Genomic DNA, 20,898 nt, shown 5'->3' on the forward strand with positions numbered 1-20,898 from the left:
AAAAGTTGAGACGTTGAAAAAAACTGACCGATAAACGGTTTGGAGGGAAAAGTTCATGACTATCACAAAAATAGTCGATCTGGTCTTCGGATTGTTTTTGTATGTTGAAAGCGTTAAATGTTTTCTGAAAAGTGTGAATTAATTGCTAGTATGACTCCCCCTTGCAAAAATTTGAATTGAACTTATCTATGGCGGAAGAACTCGCAAAAATTGCTAGTCCTCTTCTTTAGTTTGTTTTTTATCCTTTACCATATCACACTCCTTCCAGCTCTGAAAATTATCAAATTTGCAAATTATTTAAAAAACGCCATCGTTTCTCCATTATGCGCTTTGCTACACTACGTTTAGCGGCCCTCAAAAATTCAACACGGAACGGATGAAAATAAATGATGCTGCGTTTAGTTCAAAGCACTTAAGATTGATACAAAACCCGAATGGAAGATAAGGTTAAATTTTGCGGTTTATAACTGCATATTGCCAGCAACGCCTCATAGTTAACTTATTAATGTTCAAGCTCAAACTCGACAAACCAAGACGCAAATCGCAAATAACCTAACACTACTAGTTATTAAACTACTTGTTGTTCCGGTGATAGACACCAGTGAAGGCTCTCTCCAAAAACAATTCGGACTAATTTGACTTCAATAGGCGAGTTAGTAATCTAATGGAATATTAATCTACAACATCAATTGTTTCCAATCAACACTAATAGATAAACTGTTACATAATTAAGCACAACTATACCAGTTTTTGTGTGTGAATTCTTTGTAAGGATTAACTGTAATACATAATTGCTGAACTTAACATGAAGGATGATTAATTTAGATACATCTAATTACAAACAAATTTGTTCACCTTGGGAGAGTAAAGTTGGGATAAAACGAAAGGTAAATCTTGCACCTTGATAAGTCGGGATTTGATATTTATGAATACTAAGTTTTAAGATCACATTACTACCTAGTTCGCAAAAGAAGGGCGAAATGACACTCACTAAACTAAGATACAAAGGCAAATTGGTTGAAAATAAAGATTTCTACAAACAATTTTTTTATTTATAGCACTGTTGCTCTTTCAATAACTAGTAAAATAACACATTTGCACGCATGAAAAGCATCAAAAGAACCTTCGCACGTATAAGCAAGAAAAGTGAATCAGAACCGCAATCTTACAATGCACAAATGTAAACCTTTTAAACTATTCAGACCATTATTCGGTGAGCTACAGAGTTTCATCTTCGTAGATATGTCACACTCGGACTAGTAACAATAATAACCACATGACAAGCTAAAACTTTATTCAGAAAGAAAAGGAACCCCCAAACAAAATTATTTTGTAAAACTAGAATTCTTTCAGGGCAGGAACAACTTGCTTACAATTTTTTAACTGTGACTGTTGGAAACGGAATTTAAAACTATTTTAGAGTTCGGAAACAAGGATTTGGGTAAAAAATTAAGCGGAGATTAGTTAATTCTTCAAATCACGCAGTTCGTTCGGCTAAATTCTTTCTCCACCCCACATGCTGGGACAATTTGGGACTCTATATAATTATTTATTTCATATCGAAGCAAACGAATTCCAATGAAGTTATTCCCTGATCCCCAATTTGTAATAATGAGAGATCTTGAAATTCTCTTTTTTAGCACAAAATTAAGCAAACTGAGCAGAGCCTTCCAAAGATTGAGACCACTCAAGAATAAGGTCACCAAAACATCACGAAATCTCATCATGTCGCTATAATTTTAAGTCTTTCCTTTTCTCCCCAACTACAGATAGCACATCGAAAGTCACAAAATCGTATTTACTTTAACTGAACAGAAGTTTTACATATCAGCGAAAAATTACATCACGGAGAAAGAGAAACTGATCCCAAATTCACAGAACGGTTTGTGAAGTCAAAAACTTTAGGATTCAACGCTTGGCTGTTGAAGGTTGAAGTCGTCATCTCTGTATGTGTCGGATTGTGAGCTACCACTTCCCCTACGGTTGGCGGTGAACCCCCCTCTCAGCCCACCACCAATTCCTCTGCCGTCTTCACTTATCAGAACATCACGGTCACTTTCGAGGTCATTGTCAAGGTCAACAAACACTGGCTGAAGAACAAGATACTCAGTTGAAATAGTTTCAACAAAAACTAAAATACAAAGCAGTTGTTTAAAATCCAAATTAGCGTTTGGAAGAATTTTAAAAAAGGAAGACTGACTTGTTCTCCGACCATAGCTGATGTCTGCAAAATTTTAGGGGATTCAGGTCAAGCAAAAGTAAAGAACTCACGAGTGCGATCATTAAATCAAACTGGTCAATGAAAAAACATATATCACCGAGGAAATAAGCATTGTTAGAAATTTTGTCGAGAGCTATTTGTTAGCTGCATTTAGAAGTCTTGTTTCTATCATTGTCTAATTACTTTACTACTACAAGGGCATCAAAACAATGAGGAATCATTTAGGCAGATACTTCTTATTAAATGCCAGAAATATAGGTAGCAATTAATTTGCCTAACAATGCCTTTAAACTAACATTGGTAACTTCAACGTCAAACTATTAACATAGGCTATTCAAACTCTGTCGCAATACAAAATGCTTTTCTAAATAATCGTGGTCGCAATTGTGTTGAATTTGAACTTAAATTCACCAATCACTGTACTAAATGAACTTCAGCAGTTAATAAAAAGACAATCAGATGGTAACTTCACGACAGTTAAGACAGCATACCTGTCCTGTAATCTTTCTTCTTTTCATTGTGAAGCTCCTAAATCAATTAGATATAAAAAACCATATTTTCTTCACTTATCGCTGCAGAAAATCGTCTCAAACAGATGTATAGCTATAATTAAAGTGAACAAGGAGAATTTGCAATGCGCATTTGCACCATGTTCCAACACATCAAATGATATGTTAAAATTGAAAATAAAAAAAAAACCTCTTCTATATTCTAATGATAATTTTTTAAAGTACGCTTTAATTGAATCTTTCTACCACAAAATGGCATAATTTAGTTAATAGGACGGGAGTTCAAATTGAAGTACCCGAAGCAACGCAGATTTGATAAACCCGAAGTCAGAACTATAACGCTTCACGTTTCCTGTTCTCAACGACCCCAGAAAAGTGTCCTACAACTCCTAAGCTCTGTTTTGGTCGGTTAAGTTGTGTTCCAAAAACTATTTCACTTAAACTAAAAGAGCTGCAATCACTAAACATACCCACAGATTGCCGGAAAATAGCCGCCGTTGATTCTAATAAGCATGATTGGGATTGAAAGAATAGAAGATATTGAAAAAAAAAAGATTTTTGTACAAAAACATTTTTTAAGTCCGATTTATTTTGATGGCATTTCGAAGTTGAACATACTTCTGTCTCTTAGAGAGAGGCTACAGGGGCTACTATCAATACCAATAAGCATTAGAAATGGTAACTAAGACTTATTGGAACGAATTTGAAATAGCGGGCACTAAAATTGGGGTTTATGGGTTTATCCCGTTTCCATTTCTCACTTCAATTTTTTATACTGACTGTTCATTTTGAAGTGCTTTGCTGAGCAACTGATGTTCAAAATCACTTTTAGCAGAATGAGAGAAGAGAGAAATTAGCCTAGAGAAGTCAAAATGATTTCACGCAAAATGTTGAAAAAGCGGCAGATGAGGTAAAGCGAAACATTTTTTTGTTCGACGAAGTAAAAAAACATAGCAGGACAAGTCCTGACGTACAATTCAAAGAATATTCATTAACTAAACAGAAAACAAGACCTATAACGGACCATGAATGAATTGGGAAAAACATTTAGAAAAAAAATCCGATCCAAAAAACTCGAAAAAGCGAAACCACTAGCGAGAAAGCGAATTTTTGTTCAAACACCGTTTTCTCACTCCACTTCAAATTTGAGCAAAAAAAAAATTCACGCCGCAAAACCACTTGCTTTTTCGCTCCATTTCCTGTTTCGGCGTGACCAAAATCACTACTCAAATTTGACTCCAAAAATCATGAAAATTTGTGAACAGATCTTAAAAAAAGAGACAGCGCCCCAATACAATTCAAATTCTTTGAATATTAAAAAAACAGCGCCCCAATACAATTCAAATTCATTGAATTGTAAAAAAAATTAGGAGCGCTATAGTAGCCGGCTGAGAAGATAAGGGCGGCTATTAATAACAAACCTTTGCAGATGTGGTTACCTTTACAGTGGAACATTAAAATTTTCATTGATGAAGATTATAAGATATCGTATTTCTATCTAAGCTAACGCAATTTCTTATCATTTGAATACAAAAAACCTATTGAAGCCTCATTATAATCAATTCTTCAAATTTTATTTAATTTTATAAATGCTAGTTGAGATACCTCATTCGGAACTATTTATTTGAAAATTGATATCTGATAAAAAAACATATGATCTAGAGAAACCAAAAGGGATACTGAAACTATATATCTTTAGCGTATTTGAGCAGTGAATAGCTGAGAAAAGTTTAAAACTCCTTGATCGTCAAAAATTCCCAAGGAAATCATAAAAATATCTTCAACAATTTATTCAGTTTTTAAAAGCTTTTTAATGATATCACTATTGTATATCTCCGCAAAAGATATCGGTCGGCCAAAATAGGTGTAACAAAAAAGAATAAAGGGAGGGTCAAAAAATAGGGTGGGACCGAACCGGGTGGCAGGTCCTATCTACCAAACAAATCCTTTCACACCGTAAAATTAATTCAACAGAGCAGATCTGGTACGAAAAAAAAACCGTAGTTAGAAAAATCATTTAAAAGTCCACACGGGCTTAAGTTGCGAGCATTGTGAGAGCAATTTAAAGCCTCCTATTACGAGGGTTTACACAGATATAACGACCACTTATGATTTTATGACTTAATCTCCAATTATGACTTAATCTCCTGTCTTAGTTTAATTTCTAGCTCCTAAACGTACTTACAATCTAAACTGTCGATCATTACAATGTTAACTAAAGATGTACACATTACTGATCAATCAAGAGATAAAGTTGAAAGAACATCGTTTTATCATTGCTGACTAAATATTTCAAGAAAGCGCTCAGCGGTGAAATAATGATAAAACTGATTGCATTCCTTTTCCCGAAAAAAAAACAGAAAAGATTGCCAGTTCTTGTAAACCTGCATTTTTAAACCACAGGAGAGTAAACTGTAAACTGAAAGTGTAATATAATTTAAACAGTAGAGAATAAACAATCGGAAATAAATACTGCAACAGTCTCTGTTATAACTTCTTAACATACCCGGCAGATGGCCGGAAAATAGCCGCCGTTGATTCCAATAAGCATGATTGGGATTGAAAGAATAGAAGGTATTGAAAAAAAAGATTTTTGTACAAAAACATTTTTTAAGTCCGATTTATTTCGATGGATTATATTTATTTCGTATTTGAGCATACTTCTATTTCTTAGAGAGAGGCTACAGGGTTACTATCAATACCAATAAGCATTAGAGATGGTAACTAAGACTTATAGGAACGATGTTCAAATAGCGGGCATCTAAAATTGGGCTTTATGGGTTTATCCCTGTTTCTACTTCTGACTTCAATTTTTTATACTGACTCTGTTCATTTTGAATTGCTTTGCTGAGCAACTGATGTTCAAAATCACTTTTAGCAGAATGAGAGAAGAGAGAAACTAGCCTAGAGAAGTCAAAAATATTTCACGCAAAATGTTGAAAAAGCGGCGAAATGAGGTAAAGCAAAACATTTTTTTTATTCGACGAAGTAAAAAAACAGCAGGACAAGTCCTGAAATACAATCCAAAGAATTGAATGAGATACTGAGAAATAATGTACCTGGCCAACAGATCAATCCCAGCCAAAAAGACAATCTCAAAAGTTGAGAAACTAAAACAATCAAACTAACTAAACAAAACATTCGTTGCTAAAATTCGTGAATCTTTTATTCTGAAGAACAAATAAGATACAATTCAATATACAACGCACAAGACTTGAAATCGATCTACTATCCACTAAAAGCAGATAAACTCGAGAAATATGCCAAATACTCCAAAAAAGTGCAAAAATCAAAATTTGCGGAAATAAAATAATCAAAACCAAGTTTTAGTCTGTGTAGTGTTCCCATTTAACCCATCTGCAAGGCCAAAAAAATTTTGTTGACCTGTAAAGATCGTTAAACTCAGAAAATAACAGAAAAATTTGCAAAAAAAAATTAAAAAAAATGACAAATTTTAACAAATTTTTGCTTAAATTAGCGATATTTACAACTTCAATACTATTTCATTGTCTCCGGAGATTATCCAGTAATTCTAATTCTAACCGCAAACAAATTCGGAACATGAAAATAATTTAGAGAAATATTGAATTTAAATTTTATCAAAAACTCGTGTCATTGAAATATTGATAAGCAATCAAATTCTTGAAGCAACCATGCAGTAACTTGTTATCAAACCGTAGAGGAGATTCCTAGGCCCTTGGTGCCGGAAAACTTGCTGGTAGAAAATCTTGCTGGTGGAAGGTTTTCAAAAATCGTGAAAAATTTCAAGTTTTATTTAAAAAAACTGCTAAAATTAGTGATATTAAAAAATGAAAACCTGTGTCATTGCCAGTAGACGCTATGCATTTACCTATTATCAAAACCATGCGGAGATTTCTGGGCCCTTGATGCCGGAAAAATTGCTGGTGGAAAACCTTGCTGGTGGAAGTTTCTCAAAATCTTGAAAAATTTCAAGTTTTATTTAAATCTGCTAAAAATAATGATATTGAAAAATATGAAAACCAGCGTCATTGCCACTAGACGCTATGCATTAATCTATTATCAAAATCAGGAGGAGGTTCGTTGGCCCCTGAGGTTGGAGAAACCTAAAATTGCAAGTTTTATCAAATATTGCTAAAAATTTGTAATATTAAAAAGATGAAAACCATTGCATGGACAATAGAAATTCTTTAGTAAAATATAATCAAACGCTATAGGAAATTTTCTGGCTCCAGGGGCTCGGAATAATTAGAAAATGCCAACAAATTTCTTAAAATAAAATGCAAGTTTTATCAAAAAATTGCAAAAATTCGTGATGTTAAAATGTTGAAAACCATTCTATTACCACTAGAAACTATGCAGTAAGCTATTATTAAACCCTTAGGGATTTTGTTTGACAGCTAGGGCTGAAAAACTAAAAAAAATAACAACCATTTTCGAAAAAACGAACAAAATTGTAAAAAATTGTATAAATTTGCGTGTTTATGTATCAAAAGTTATAGCTCTTAAAATGGTCATAAAGAGTAATTATTTCTTGAAAAAGACCTCTATCAACTCTTAAAAACCTTTATTTCAGACTGGTCCAACAAAAATTTGAAAGAAGACGAAAAGACGCGAAAAACTGCTGCACAAAAACTACCAAAAAGGACCGTTTAACCTTGAAATACGGCCTTCCCAGTTGCTTCACCACTCTAAGCACTTCAAGGACTAATAAACGCGGCTAAGGGCCTCTAATGAAACTTGATGACCGCTGAGCTTTACCGGTTTATCCCGTTTTGAAAGCTCAAAGTCATGAAAAAAAGTGTGAAAACATCTTACAAAAATAAAGAAAAAGAGAGCACCAATACAATCCAATTCTTGGATTGTAAAAAATAGGAGCGCTATAATACCCGGCTGAGAAGATGAGGGCGGCTATTAAACACAAACCGACTAACGTCGGTCAAATTGCTCTCGAACGAAGCGCGAGTAAATTTGATTCAGAGGCTGTAACCTAGATAAATATTTTATGGGAGTAAGGACATACGAACAGGGAGGTCTTTGAACCCCCATTCTCAGGAGCTCTCGACTTCAGCGTTAATCACTCGACAATCATTCCCTTCTGATTGCTATCTTAAAATCGCTTTTACTTAACAAACTTTACTTTGAGTGAGATCAATTGAGATCACTCAAAAATCAAGAAGACAAGCGTGAATGTCACTTGAGAAGTCCAAGAATGTTCGTAAACAGAAGCGCAAAAATCTGGCTCTTATCAAGAACCGCGTAGCATATCGAGGTTTTAAGCCAACATTTTGAGTTGAAGTCTGTAGTCACGTAACTTCGCTGAAAATACGCAAAAGTTTAGATGTTTAAAAATGCCTGAATTTCATTGAAGTCAACTTCTTGCTATAGGAACTTCCGGCATTCTAACGTTTGGCGTGCGTTTGTACGTGACTGATACATTTAAAGCAACTTCAAGAAATACAGAATATCCGAAAATGAGGTCTTTTTTGGTTTAGATTTAGTAACTCTTTAATTCTAGGAGAAAACTTAATGCAAGAAGCAATTAGATATTCATACTTTCTCAAAAATTCGGCTTAGGCATATCAAGAATGGGATCTTTTCCGTTCGTGCCCCAGTACATTATGCACCCTCCGTTTTAGAGCACGTGCAATCCGCACAGTAACTCATATGTAAAATATGGTACTTGCTGTTGGGATTGCGAATATTGTAAAATCAAAAACGGAAATTGACAAAAATAAAAATTTCCGAATAAATTTGCTTCAGATCCTCTAAAACGGTGTGGCTAGATGCAACATTTAAGCCAATACTAGATCTGCTCCGTAAAAAATATCTTGAGCGAATTGAAGTAAGAGAGAATTCGTTGCCCTAAAAGGACAATGTTGAAAGACGGAAAATTGCTCATAATCCTTCACTTGCCAGGTAGAAAATTTACTTCAAAAATTGAAGTACATTTTCTACCTGACCGAGCATTTATCAAATTTTGGGAAATAAGGCAAAGGTTGGGAAATGATCCAAATGAGGCAAAGGTTGGGAAATGATCCAAAGACAAATTAACTAAATTAACAAGGTGCACAAGTATTTATTTAATGGTTTCTCGAGATTGAAACCACTATCAAGCATCAGTCTGTTCAACGCCCTCAGGACAATTAGTAAAAAATTACGAATGAAATAAATAGTTCGAATGTATAGTAGATTCTACCTTGGGTATTGTTCAGCAACTTTTGTCAGTGATTTGCGGAGATTATATAGCGTGTCCCATAAAGTTGAAATAAGCGAACGTCTCAAAAGCCACAGGTTAGAGTTCAAAGGTCAAAGTTCAAATTTAAAACATGTAGAAAAAAGTTGATGAATATAAGCTTAATGGAAAAAACGTTGACATTCAAATGACCAATTTGATGCTCAATTGCCTGTTTTTGACGTTTTCGAACGTTCGCTTATTTCAACTTTATGGGACAGACTAAGTTCGAGTTCAAAAATTATTGATGGTTGTTCACTTCAGGGACAACGGCATTTTTTACGTCTAGTGCTTTGTGTAGTTAAGAGTTGGATGTATAATTTGTGAAGCAAGTAGACAAATCCAAATGCTTCTCGTAACACCATACAGATTCTCATCATTGAACATTAAAATTCTAATGATTGAACAAACAATTCCCTGCTTTAGAACAATAAAAAAAATTCTCTACACGAATTTAATGGTTTTCAAATATAGCCGCACGAACAAGGAACTCACTGCGCAGAAATGAGCTAAAGTATATTGAATCCAGCATTCTTCCTAACCTTCTGTTGTGGAATGGGACAGCATATGAAAATAGAGAGGGCAATGATGAGAAAGAGCAGCCCCAGTCCAATGGCCACATAACTGCTGTAGGATACAACAGTCTGTGGAAAGATGAACTTGTCATTCACATCATCCAGAATCTCGTCATCCTTTAACAATGCCTGAAACAACCACAACTTAGGCATCAGAAAGACTCAAAAGGAGATACTACATTCTTGCGTTAAATCATATACAGCTTTATATGAAAATCAAACGTAGCTGGCAGATCGCTAGAAAATAGCCGCGATAGCTTTGGAAGATCTTGACGGCGAAATATAAAACATAGCTGGAAGAATTCCAGAAGCGACTCGAAAGGTCGGACCTTCCAAAACAAAACAATAATTGCAGCCGAGATCACTATTTTTTGTCCGAAAACAATAATTGCTTATAGCGTTAACTAAAATTCTTAACAGGAAAATTTCAGATTTGCCATCATTGAAGCAAGCAAACAAAAAACATTTGCGGCGTCATCGAGAAACCAAACAAAAGATTGAAATTTTGAGTCAAAAATATGAATAGAAACTGCCCTAAGATATCTTTAAACCGCAAATTTTTTAACACAGTCGGCAGATTGCTGGAAAATAGCCGCCGTTGACGCGCTTGATGCATATCAGGATTGAAACAGGAAAAAAAGAAGAGAAATTGACCAAGTTTTTTTTCTGTTTTTTTTTTCAGTGTCAAAAAGTGTGCTAAATTGGCGTAGAGTTACAGTTGGATTCTAAAACTTTACTTAATTCAGCTTCTAAATTGAAAGCTAATAAGCTTAATACCAATGTCACCTATCGAACACTCTAATGAACTTCGATAACCTAACTCTCCATGACTTAATGATCGCGCTTTATCGGTTTATCCCGTCTCATCTGATTTTGATCTTTTGACTTTGTCAGTATTCATCACATTGGGTAATTGAATGAGTGAAAGAATTTAAAATCCATTCAGTTGACACAGTGAATGAAGTAAGTCAGAAGTCCAACTTGAAAATCGTGACTTATGTAAAAACGAAAAACGTGATCAAAAGGTAAAGCGAATTAAAAAACATAGCATGACAAGTCCTGGCGTATAATTCCAAGAATTTTCATTGAATAACCGAAAAGGTAACCCTAGAGCGGACTATGAGTGAATTCGGAAAATCATTTCTTAAACAAAGATAAAAAACAAAATCAATGTCAAAATGCCGCATGTGGACAAAATACCACTAGTGAGGAATGGAAATTTGGTTCAAACAAAAAACTAGGCCTAGAATGAACTTCGAACAGATTGGGAAAACCATTTAGAAAATTCGATCCAACAAATCGAAAAAACAGTAATCATTAAAGTGAAATTGCCGCATGTGAACAAAACCATTAGCCAGAAAGCAAATTTTTGTTCAAACACCGTTTTCTCACTCTATTTTTAAATTAAAGCGAAAAAACGCCGCAAAACCACTCGCTTTTTCGGTCCACTTCCTGTTTCGACGTGACCAAAATCACTACTCCAATGTGACTTCAAAAATCACGAAAAGGTGTGAACATATCTTAAAAATACAGCGCCCCAATACAATTCAATTTCTTTGAATTGTAAAAAGGCGAGCGCCTAAATAATAGCCCTTGAGAGGTTGATGGCGGCTATTAATAAATAACATATCTGGTCACGATGAATAGATAAAATTCTTAAGGTAGACAGAAACTGATTAGCTCCAAAAACTGATGGTGTTAACATTTGTCGCGAAATAACAGGTTTTAAAAATTCTGAACTCTAAAACTTAGGTCTTAAATTTTTTTTTGTTTTAGCGCACAATTATTTCAAAGTTGACAAATACTTCTCTCTTCTTAGAGATATCTTTGTTAAAATGAATTCAAACTACTGCAAAACTTAATTTTTCAGAAAAAGAATATTAGAAACCAAAGCCAAAAAATAATTAGTTAACAAAGCCGAGCCCACCAAAACATTGCGGAAACTAATCATTTGAAAGATTCTGTATAGAAGTTCTATTAGAACTTCTATGTCGTGAAGTGTCTCGTTTGTTTCTACTTTTGCTTCAGCCATTTCTGTAACATATATCAGTCAAAAACATTATTTTAGTAATTCCAATAAATTGGAGCTCAATTAGCCTATTAATCAAATGAAATCACCTGATATAAAAATGAAAAAAATCAAAGGAAAAAGCTGAAAATCTTAATTTTTTATTAACCCACAGAAGCAGATAAAATAAAGCTATAGGTTACGGCAACAACTGAGAGATATAAGCAAGTATCAGAGAAACTCGAGTATCATAGTAACCCAAAAATATATGCTAGAATATGGAGGTTACCGACATGTTGTAAAAAATATAGAAAAGTAGCAGACAACTTGACAATTTTGAAAGTTGAAAACCAAAATGAAGTAAGAAAAGAAGTACATAGCATTATTAGCATTGGAGTTTCAGTTAAATAAAATTACAGTAAAGTAGAATAAAAGCCATCTTCGAGTCAAAACTAATGAGCCAACACCGAATTCACCGAATCCTGACACCAATAAAAAATTTCGTTATTAATAACACAAAACTTAAATCCGTGACGGTGCACAGAAAGCCTTATTCTAGTAAATCAAATCAAAATATATACAAAAAAACTTCACAAAATTTGAGAAAACCGCCAAAATCTTACAATTTTATGAAACGAAAAAACATCAAGCCAAAAACAGAGCCAATAAATGCATCAAATGTCAAATAGATGTAACCATATGCGTATGTAATGAGAAATTTACTGAATTCAGCATCTCAAATTTTCGAAAGAAACAAAGAGATGAGATGACTACAGTAACAGCTTAACAAAGAACACTAGGTTTCTTTTGCAGTATATACACAAAATGTATAATAGAAAGCTAGCGTCATCAAATCAAGTATTGCAAAACCAGAAGTATATTTTAGAGAACAGAAATTGAAGTAATCAGTAAATCAATACAAATGAAACCAATGGTAAATGTTTTTAATTTGAAGGGTTTTTCATGATTATTGAGAATACAAACCTCCTCAGCCCAGAAAATTGGCATCAGTTGACTCCATTTATTAGGAAGGTTATCCATATACTCCAATTTCTGAGTGACCGCATTCGTCTTCAGAATAGTGTTCACTTGCAGCCTTTTGGCCGCTTTCACGACCACGCCTAGAATTAACAACAGCAAGTGACAAATACTGCAGAAACACACTGAAAACTGCGCAGTTACAAGAAAAGGGAGCGGCTCCTAGAAAGCAACTGATGGTAAAATACGCTCCGGTGCAATTACGCAGAAATCAAGCTCGCTGTCAGAGCAAATTTAATCTATGGTAACTATATTTAGCAATAGCCAAGTTTCTAGCAAAAAGCTAACAAAAATTTCCCATTGAACTTGAAATTCGTTCAAACCGTAAATACAGGGATTTTGTTCACAAATGCAGCCCGAGACTCTGGTTGTGTCGACGGCTCTATTGAAACGTACAGTGACAGAAATTACTCATCATGTATAAACAATTCGTTGATTTGAAAAGAGAATCGCGTACCTGTGTCCATATGGACATTAATGAAGGTCTCGTGCGTCTGTTGATCAGGATGCATGCCATCGACAGAGTTGATAGTCTTGTTGTCCGCGTATAGGAAATGGGGACTAGAGATGATCACACTCAGCTTCAGACTTATGTTGTCTATTGAAGGCAAACTGCCAAGCATCGCATCCGCTAAAGTAAAGAAAAATTCTGCTAATCTACCATAACATCCTTCATTCTGTTGGAATAATTTTTTTGTCTTATCTATATTTAACAAGAGCAAGGAAGTTCTTGAGCCTCAAATGATCATTTTTTGCAATTTTTGAAACTCATTTTTTGGATGCTGACTATTCCGGAATAGGTACGATAACACTATGGCTCCGCTGGTCCTCATTAGGAAAGGGGATAAATCGTTATCCTTCTTGAATCTTCATGTTACGTTTCTCGAGTTACAGATTTAAGGAAGAACATTATTTCCGGTTTTCACAACATTTCATCATCTTCATCATGACTTTCCATTATAACTTTTTGGGAAAGGAAATCAACTTAAAAAAGCGGCAAAGCACAATGAACGGAGAATTAACAAGGCATATCTTTGCCATTAACAAGGCAAAGATATCTTTGCCATTAACAAGGCATATCTTTCCATCTTTGCCATTAACAAGGCATATCAATGCTTAATTGAGCCATTAACAAGGCATATCAATGCTTAATTGAGCAGAACAGTGATCATTTTTTCTTTTCAGAGCATCTGGCGATGTTGACTTAGATAGCGACTAACTGTTCACCATAAATCAGTATTTTAAGCAACTTCAGCAGGTACATCAACATACCATAACACTTGGAGGCATCCAACAAGCCATCAGTACAAGGACCGTCCTTCGTACAGAATCCGTGGTTGTCTTCAAACGTTGCATTGAATACTTCACTTGGTACATGATACTTCACAGTTTCCACCCCTTTCATCGATTCAGTCTCTTCCACTGTCATGAACGCACTTCTGCACAGTTGTGGGCTGAATATGTACAATCGATCCACATCTTCCATGAATGTTGGGAATATAGTTCCGTCGGTTCCATTGACCATGTTACAGTACGGCGTTCCCCAGTATGACAGTGAGGAGTTGCCATTCCAGGCAGTGTGGACTCCACGATCTTCATTCATAGAATCAGTTCCTGTATATATTGAATGAAGCCCATCTGTAGATCCGTTAACCTGAATCAAACAACCTGTGTTTAATAACTGCCATGTCTCCACTTTTGTCACACTGGCCTGTAACTCAACAACGTAACCAAATAAACAACTGACTGAATAACGTTATCCGCAAAGTCTGCTATTTTCTTGTTTGCTTTCTCCAAGATGTTAAGGTTAAGAATCATTTATTGGATATTTCTCAAGCGATAAGTTGAAACATCGATTCAAACATCATGAAAGATTTCCGAATTACTGAATGAAATTACCTCTTAATTGCGATTCAATATCAGAGGGCGAGAATGCGAAAGCAAAACCAATTTTATACCTGCAGCCCCAATTTAGTTGGGAAATCTTCAGTCTTAGGCATGCTCCGTTTCATTAGGACATTCACCATCGAGTTCTCAGTCGGAATCAGCGAAGACAAATTCTTTAGAAGGACCAGGAGCTCATTGTCATGTGCGCCCCAGAGCATGTCTTCAACCGATGTTACATAGAAGGGCGAGACAGCATTCTTAGTCTTGTCATCCAAGTACGCCTGATCGAAGATCTGAGTCAGCACATCGGTAATTGTTCCGTCATTCGGCAGTGAGTTCAGGAGTGTCTGAAGAGATTAAAATTGTTGAAACACAACCGACTAATGTCGAGCTAATTGCTCGGGGGCGAGGGGGAGGGGGATGAACAGCCCTTTGTGCCTTCAAAACAATTTGGGTCGGTGGATCGCATACTTAGCGTCTAGTGAGCCGAAAAGCTCTAAGAGAACTTATTGCCGTCCGGGCGTTACCTGTTTATCCCGTTTTTGAGGACGAAAAGTTAAAAAGGTCAGACGAAAAATCGGCCAAGCAAAAAAAGCATTAAAAAGACCGCATGATTAACATAATTGCTCCTAACTTTGTTTGAAAGCAATTAGCAACAACCTTTCTTTTAGTAACAAATTAGTAACCAGCACCTAAATTTTGAAAGGCTGCACGCGTGTCTAAAACTAACAAGTTGAAACTCAAGACTTGCGACAACTTCAATTTTCATTACGGACATTTATGGCGGAAACTTCGAACCAATGCTTCGAGGGTAACAGACAACGAAACAGTTGATTTCAATAATTCATACTTAAACCTTACCCATAATATGAAGTTTGGCGTGATCACTTTATCGGTTGGTTTGATTGCAGATCGCCCTTCATCATAAATGTATGTGTGATTGTTCAGATACGAAACAATCGACGAGTCACTCGCGAAAGTTAAGTTGTACTTTTTCTGAACCTCCCTGAAACAAAAAAAAGTATTCATTTAAAGCGGTGCAGTTAATTTTTCTCGCCATCCAATATTTGTCATAACCTAATATCTTAAGGCATTTAAATTGCTTCACGTGTACATAAATCAAATAAACCCGGCAGATTGCCGGCAAATAGCCACCATTAATTCCCATAACCACGATGGGAAACAATTTTAAGTGCGAACTGTTTTGATGTCATTCTGTAGTTGAACATACTCCTGTTTCTTAATGATATAATACAGGGGATAGTATCGATACCTAAAGAATAGTTATCAAAAAGGCACTTGAATACAAACAATGATGCTTGAAGCCAGTAACATAACCGCCTAAGGTCGGGAAATTAATCTTCAACGGCCTGCGGGCGGTTGCCTTCGGTAGTAACCAGCCGGGGCTTAGGGAAGCTCAAGCGGAGATGGGTCCCAATCGCCATCATGTGGAAGAGAGTGGACAGGAGAGCGGGGGGGGGGGGGGTTGAATGATGATGGGGTATGGATACTCATAAACTAGTAAGGCTGTTTGTCCCGAGTAGTAAATAATAAGAGCGTTAAGAGCGGGGGGGGGGGTATTCATGCGATACTAAACATGGGAATATAGGGAGTGATCATGAGTGGGAATTAGGTTAGGAGGGATTGAATGGTTTGTACATGTAAAACCTTTCCTTTCCGCTTTATTCCAATCTTTCTTTCTCACCGCTTTCTCAGTAGTCTTAGCGCTTTCAAAACACTCAATCAATTTAAATTAAAACCAAATACTTAACTCCATGCAAAATCAAGACTTGTACAGTTTTGCGTGCGCTTTTCTGCACTATTAAATTTAATTACACTGTCTAATAACGCCTTGCAGTTTTAAACACTGGTTCTTCTGGTTCACTTTCACTGGCTTCCTCTGCTTCAAAATTAATAAACGGGTTATCGGGACTGGAATTTTCATCCGAACTTGCATCAAAATCAACTAAATCACTGCTCCCAATATCCGAATCGTTTATCAATTCAGCAGCTAGAAAACCAGGGTCGGGTGGCTGCCATGTGTTGGAGCTTTGGGTGTTGGTTTCTGGAGACGATTGTGGCACAACGAAACTGTTATCCCACTCAGGACTCGAACTTAGGTGTAAGTCACTAAAATTGCCAGAATTTTCATAATCCCACTCCACATCGTCGTCGCTCCAATTTATTTCATCTATAGCATAATCGCCCAGTTCATAGTGGCCAAATGGGAGGGTTTTTATGCCATCGGGTAGTATGTAGCGTTTATTATCAAACGCTGACAAGCAGATTTTGTTTGTAGTTACTGTGCGCAACGAGTGGTGGTCAGAAACAATCCGGGTGTTCTCTGCACGTACACTGTTACCTGACAGCAGGGTATTCACAAAGTCTGCATGTCGTAGATGTTGTTGCGCAGCCTTCGTCACTCCCTTTGCTGAGAGTTTTCTACAACCTGAAAAGATGGAAAGAAAATGAGAAAAAATAGGCACTATTTTCATTACTAACCCCCTATATAATAACAATACATACTAACAACTTCCAGATGTTTACTAACCAACTATATATATTTATAGTAAAACTAATATTATTGATTTCAAAGATAATAAACTTACTTGTTGACAGAATGGAGTAAAGCTTTGGCTTTAGGCAGATGAATTCGGTAATGTAGTCGCCGGCGAATTCATCCTTAAATTTAAGGACTACTTTCTTGTTACTGGCATTAAACAAGAAATGATCAGACGGGTAGTTTGAAAAATCGAAATGGCTCAGAACTGACTGCGGCTTTTCTGATAATTGCTTGTAGACGTCCGGACTTTGAACAGAATATAAGAGGCTGTCCGTATCACTATATAATAGGCGACAGTTGAAGTTTGCACGCATGACCCGATAGTGGAAATAATACATGTGATATTTCGCCAAATCTAAGATGGTGGCTCCCACAATAGTTGGAGTGTTCCAAAAGATAGATTTTGGGCGTGTCGTCAAAGCAGCCATGTTTTCACCGAATATCATGTAGCGATCAAACTCGAACTTAGACACTACGTTCAGCACTTGTTCGGCGTTACGCGTGATTGTAATTTTACTGCGGCGTCGCTTAGATTCGCAGTTCTTGCCGTATACAGCGTTGTTCATTAACTTGTAAAAATTCTCCTCAAACTTATTAGCTGCAACTTGTCGTTTTTCACTGTTTAACGTGATATATGGTGATAGCCAGCTTTCTTGGCGGAACTGCAGTACTCTATGCACTTTGTTGATTACAAGTCCAAGTTCAATATACAGTTTGAGCAATTTGTAGTGAACCACATATCTCTCCTTATCAAAAAACGTTTGTAATAATTTCTTCACTTTTGATGTGGGCAGGTTGTGTTGCTCTTTCAAATTAAGTTGGTATTCTCCCAACCACTCCTCTTCAACAATGTCCTTGGTAGGGGCCAGGGGGAAATCCCGGTGATCGTCATGCAATCCTGGTGGGTATGAAAGATCGACCTCCACAAAATATCCCACGCTGGCGTTGTCGGGTGTGTCTAGGACCTCTTGAATTGTAACTTCTGTGTTGAATGCGAACTCTGAGAGGGGGAGTTTTTCAAGTTGCATCACTCCTCCGTATAAATTGTTCGCATCAACACAGAAACCGAATTGATGATCTTCTGTGCTATTGTAGTTTGGAATGTATTGGTTATTAGCAATGAAGCGCCGGTTTTCGTAGACAGAGGTGACGCCACCGCGGATTGCAGGCTCGATCATATCTAGATGTTCTCGCTCTGTCAATAACTCGACATTTGCTTTGCAGATCCTCAATGAAGCCTCTTTGGCCATATTGGGGAAAGTAAAAAAGTGCATGCAGTCCAACTTATAGGTAGTAAAACTCAATTCTCTGTGAAATTCACAGACACAGGCCAATAGTGCGCAGTCTAATTTTAAGTAAGCGTCGTGGTAATCTTGAAGTGTTCCACAGCCAAGAATTTCCCACATCCTGCTTGCATGAGCTAAATTACTTTCTGTAATATTCACATTGCCACCGTCTAAGGTGTTTCCCCACTTTTCTAGTGGTGGTAGTTGTGTGTCAGAGAACTTGGCACGACTACTCATATACGAATAGGGATAGTAGCCTTTCTGTTTTAGCAGCTGAATATTTTCACCCGAGACCGTCGGAAACATTGACTTCATTATTTCAAATTGATTCGCCGGGAGTATTTCCACGAGTTTTTCAAGTGAGCTATTCATCATTTTGAAGGAGTCGATGAACCGTAGATATTCATACACCTTCACAGTTGTCCCTTTTTCGTTAACAAATGTGTCAATGAGCACACCAAAGGTCATAGATATGTATTTTTCGTCCGTGGCTGGTATGACGCTGACGGTCGTTGTTGGTTCGCAGTTGTTCAGAGCTAGGCAAATGTGGTGTAGGTCATAATTTTGTATGTTATGACCTACGACAGGAATGAAATTGATGTTTCTCCTTGCTCGGTTGCACTTTTCATGCGCCCAGCCGAGAAATTTGCCACTATAGTGACAATGGTCTAAGTCAATCGAGTTGTCTGGGTCTTCGACTTCCGAAAACGGTTTCTCACAAATCCAGCATTGTGTAGCTTGAGATTTGTCCAAACTTCGCCTGTCGCCTTTGAAAAACGGATATTTTCTCTTTTGCTTGTGGATATCTCTTGCAAGCTTGTGTAGCACTTTCACAAAATTAGCCATACAGTCCTCAGAACTGTCAACTTCGTAAAAAATTGGTTTGCTGGAGTGGTGATCAATTACTGTTATCGCAAACCCACACGGTTCATGAATCTCCTTTACTTGTGTAAATGCTCTGCTACTAGGTCGTTTGCATCCTGACACGGGTCTAAGAAATGACTCAAAGTCGAAATATATTACCAAAGGTACGAACCAAGTTGCAGAGAGGTTTGTAAATTTGTATGAATTTTGATCGCCTGAAGGCATGTGAATAACTGCGGGAGCGTTGTTGCCACAGTTAGTCATGTGCACATTGTAACTTTCGAGGCCGTCTCGACATATCCAAAAGCAATTTCGACAGATCCGATAACAATAACGAAAGTCAATACGTCGTACGTAGCAAACGACTTTTACAAGGTGAGTAATCAGTACATAGTGGTGATGATCGTGATCATACAACAAAAGTAGATCCATTACAAATTCAGATTCGTATGATGAAATTTTAAGAGGAAAAAATTGCCCGTTTTCGTAGCCAAACACATTAACTTGAACATCATTCAGTTTTTCGAATTCGGGAATATCTTCAAAGCCCATAGGCATATCGAATTCACCTAATGGTTGATGAATTCCCGGTTGATTGTAAGTGGTCGGGGATGTTTTGGCAGTTTGGTAGTTCTGATCAACTCTGTCCAGACTTACTCCATGATGTAGATGATATGCTGCTACATAGCAATATCTGAAGCACTGCTGGTCTTCATGATTTCTAATGTTGAGCAGACCGCGATAATTGGCAATTTTAGTTGGCAGTGCGATATAGGACGAGCCACGAATTGGTCTGAAACGTGCGAATTTCACATCCACTTTCAGCACTTTTTCCAGTACCCATCCACTACCCATCGAAGCAAATGTCGTTAATACGCTCATCATTTTTTCGACCATTCCCCAGTAGGCTGCAATCGTGAGACCGTTTGCGTAGACTGGAGTCATAAGTGAGTTAGCGTATATTTCGATGCGCTCATCTTCTGCATTATCAGGCTGGTCATTATGGTGCTTTATCAGCTGTAGTTTTGCACACAACTTAACCTTCTGTGGCCCATGGCATAACTGCTCATTTATGAGGCTATCGATTTTGGGTTTTTGAGCACGCATGAAGTTTTCAAGATCACGTGCTTCATCTGCGTCAGTTGTTTCAAACGTTCGCAAGAGGCCGTTGAACGCACTTTCCGTTGGCGTATCTCTTGGTTCGAACTCGTCGCCAAATACGGGTAGAGAGTGCACAGAGTTCATATGCTGAGCATACAAGTGAGAGTCATTAAACCCAAGATGGCAACTGCGGCAACAGTTGGTGAATCGCGAGTGTTCGGTCCTCATGTGCTGCTCGAGATTCGAGATTTTTCGCGAAGTAAATTCGCATAATGAACACTGGTATGTGGGTAAACCAAGTTCATCCGGGTGGAAATGATGTTCATGTCTAGTCCGATTGCTAGCTGTACTGAGTAAAGAATCGCAATAACGGCAAGGGTACACCATTTTTAACTTGAGTAGCAACGAAAGCTTTAGCTTGAGTAATAACAATTCAACTTGAGAAACGAAAGAACAGAAAATGGTTTCTCGGTTTTTCCGAAGCGTAGACCATGGATTGTTTTGCGCGCCAATTTTGAAATTTTAAAATGCTGCAACCTGATTGGTCGGTTTTGGCGGGCTTATTTTATTTCGAATTTTTGTAAAATTTTATATTTTAAAGCTAAATTTTTTCAAATTATTTCTCTAGATAC

At 36.8% G+C, this 20,898-nt stretch overlaps 1 protein-coding gene across 3 annotated transcripts in view; it reads right to left on the reverse strand.

The window, feature by feature from the left end:
- Positions 1 to 624: 624 nt before the first annotated feature.
- The window catches only part of LOC142336210 (lysosome membrane protein 2-like), a 43,239-nt gene continuing 22,965 nt past the window's right edge, over positions 625 to 20,898 (reverse strand). The window contains exons 4-11 of one of the 3 annotated variants that reach the window (XM_075384892.1): positions 15,314 to 15,458; positions 14,524 to 14,799; positions 13,838 to 14,219; positions 13,023 to 13,196; positions 12,512 to 12,648; positions 9,487 to 9,648; positions 2,713 to 2,749; positions 1,938 to 2,090 (exon numbers count right to left, since the gene is read on the reverse strand). In XM_075384892.1, coding sequence (XP_075241007.1) covers positions 2,077 to 2,090; positions 2,713 to 2,749; positions 9,487 to 9,648; positions 12,512 to 12,648; positions 13,023 to 13,196; positions 13,838 to 14,219; positions 14,524 to 14,799; positions 15,314 to 15,458 — 1,327 coding nt within the window. In that variant the 3' untranslated portion in view covers positions 1,938 to 2,076. Of the gene's footprint in view, positions 2,132 to 2,712; positions 2,750 to 9,486; positions 9,649 to 12,511; positions 12,649 to 13,022; positions 13,197 to 13,837; positions 14,220 to 14,523; positions 14,800 to 15,313; positions 15,459 to 20,898 lie in introns of all 3 variants that reach the window. The other 2 variants (XM_075384873.1, XM_075384883.1) reach the window with 2 other exon arrangements.

This window comes from Convolutriloba macropyga, chromosome 1 (assembly GCF_964194025.1).
Source record: "Convolutriloba macropyga chromosome 1, txConMacr16.3, whole genome shotgun sequence".
Taxonomy (NCBI): Eukaryota; Metazoa; Xenacoelomorpha; order Acoela; family Convolutidae; genus Convolutriloba; species Convolutriloba macropyga.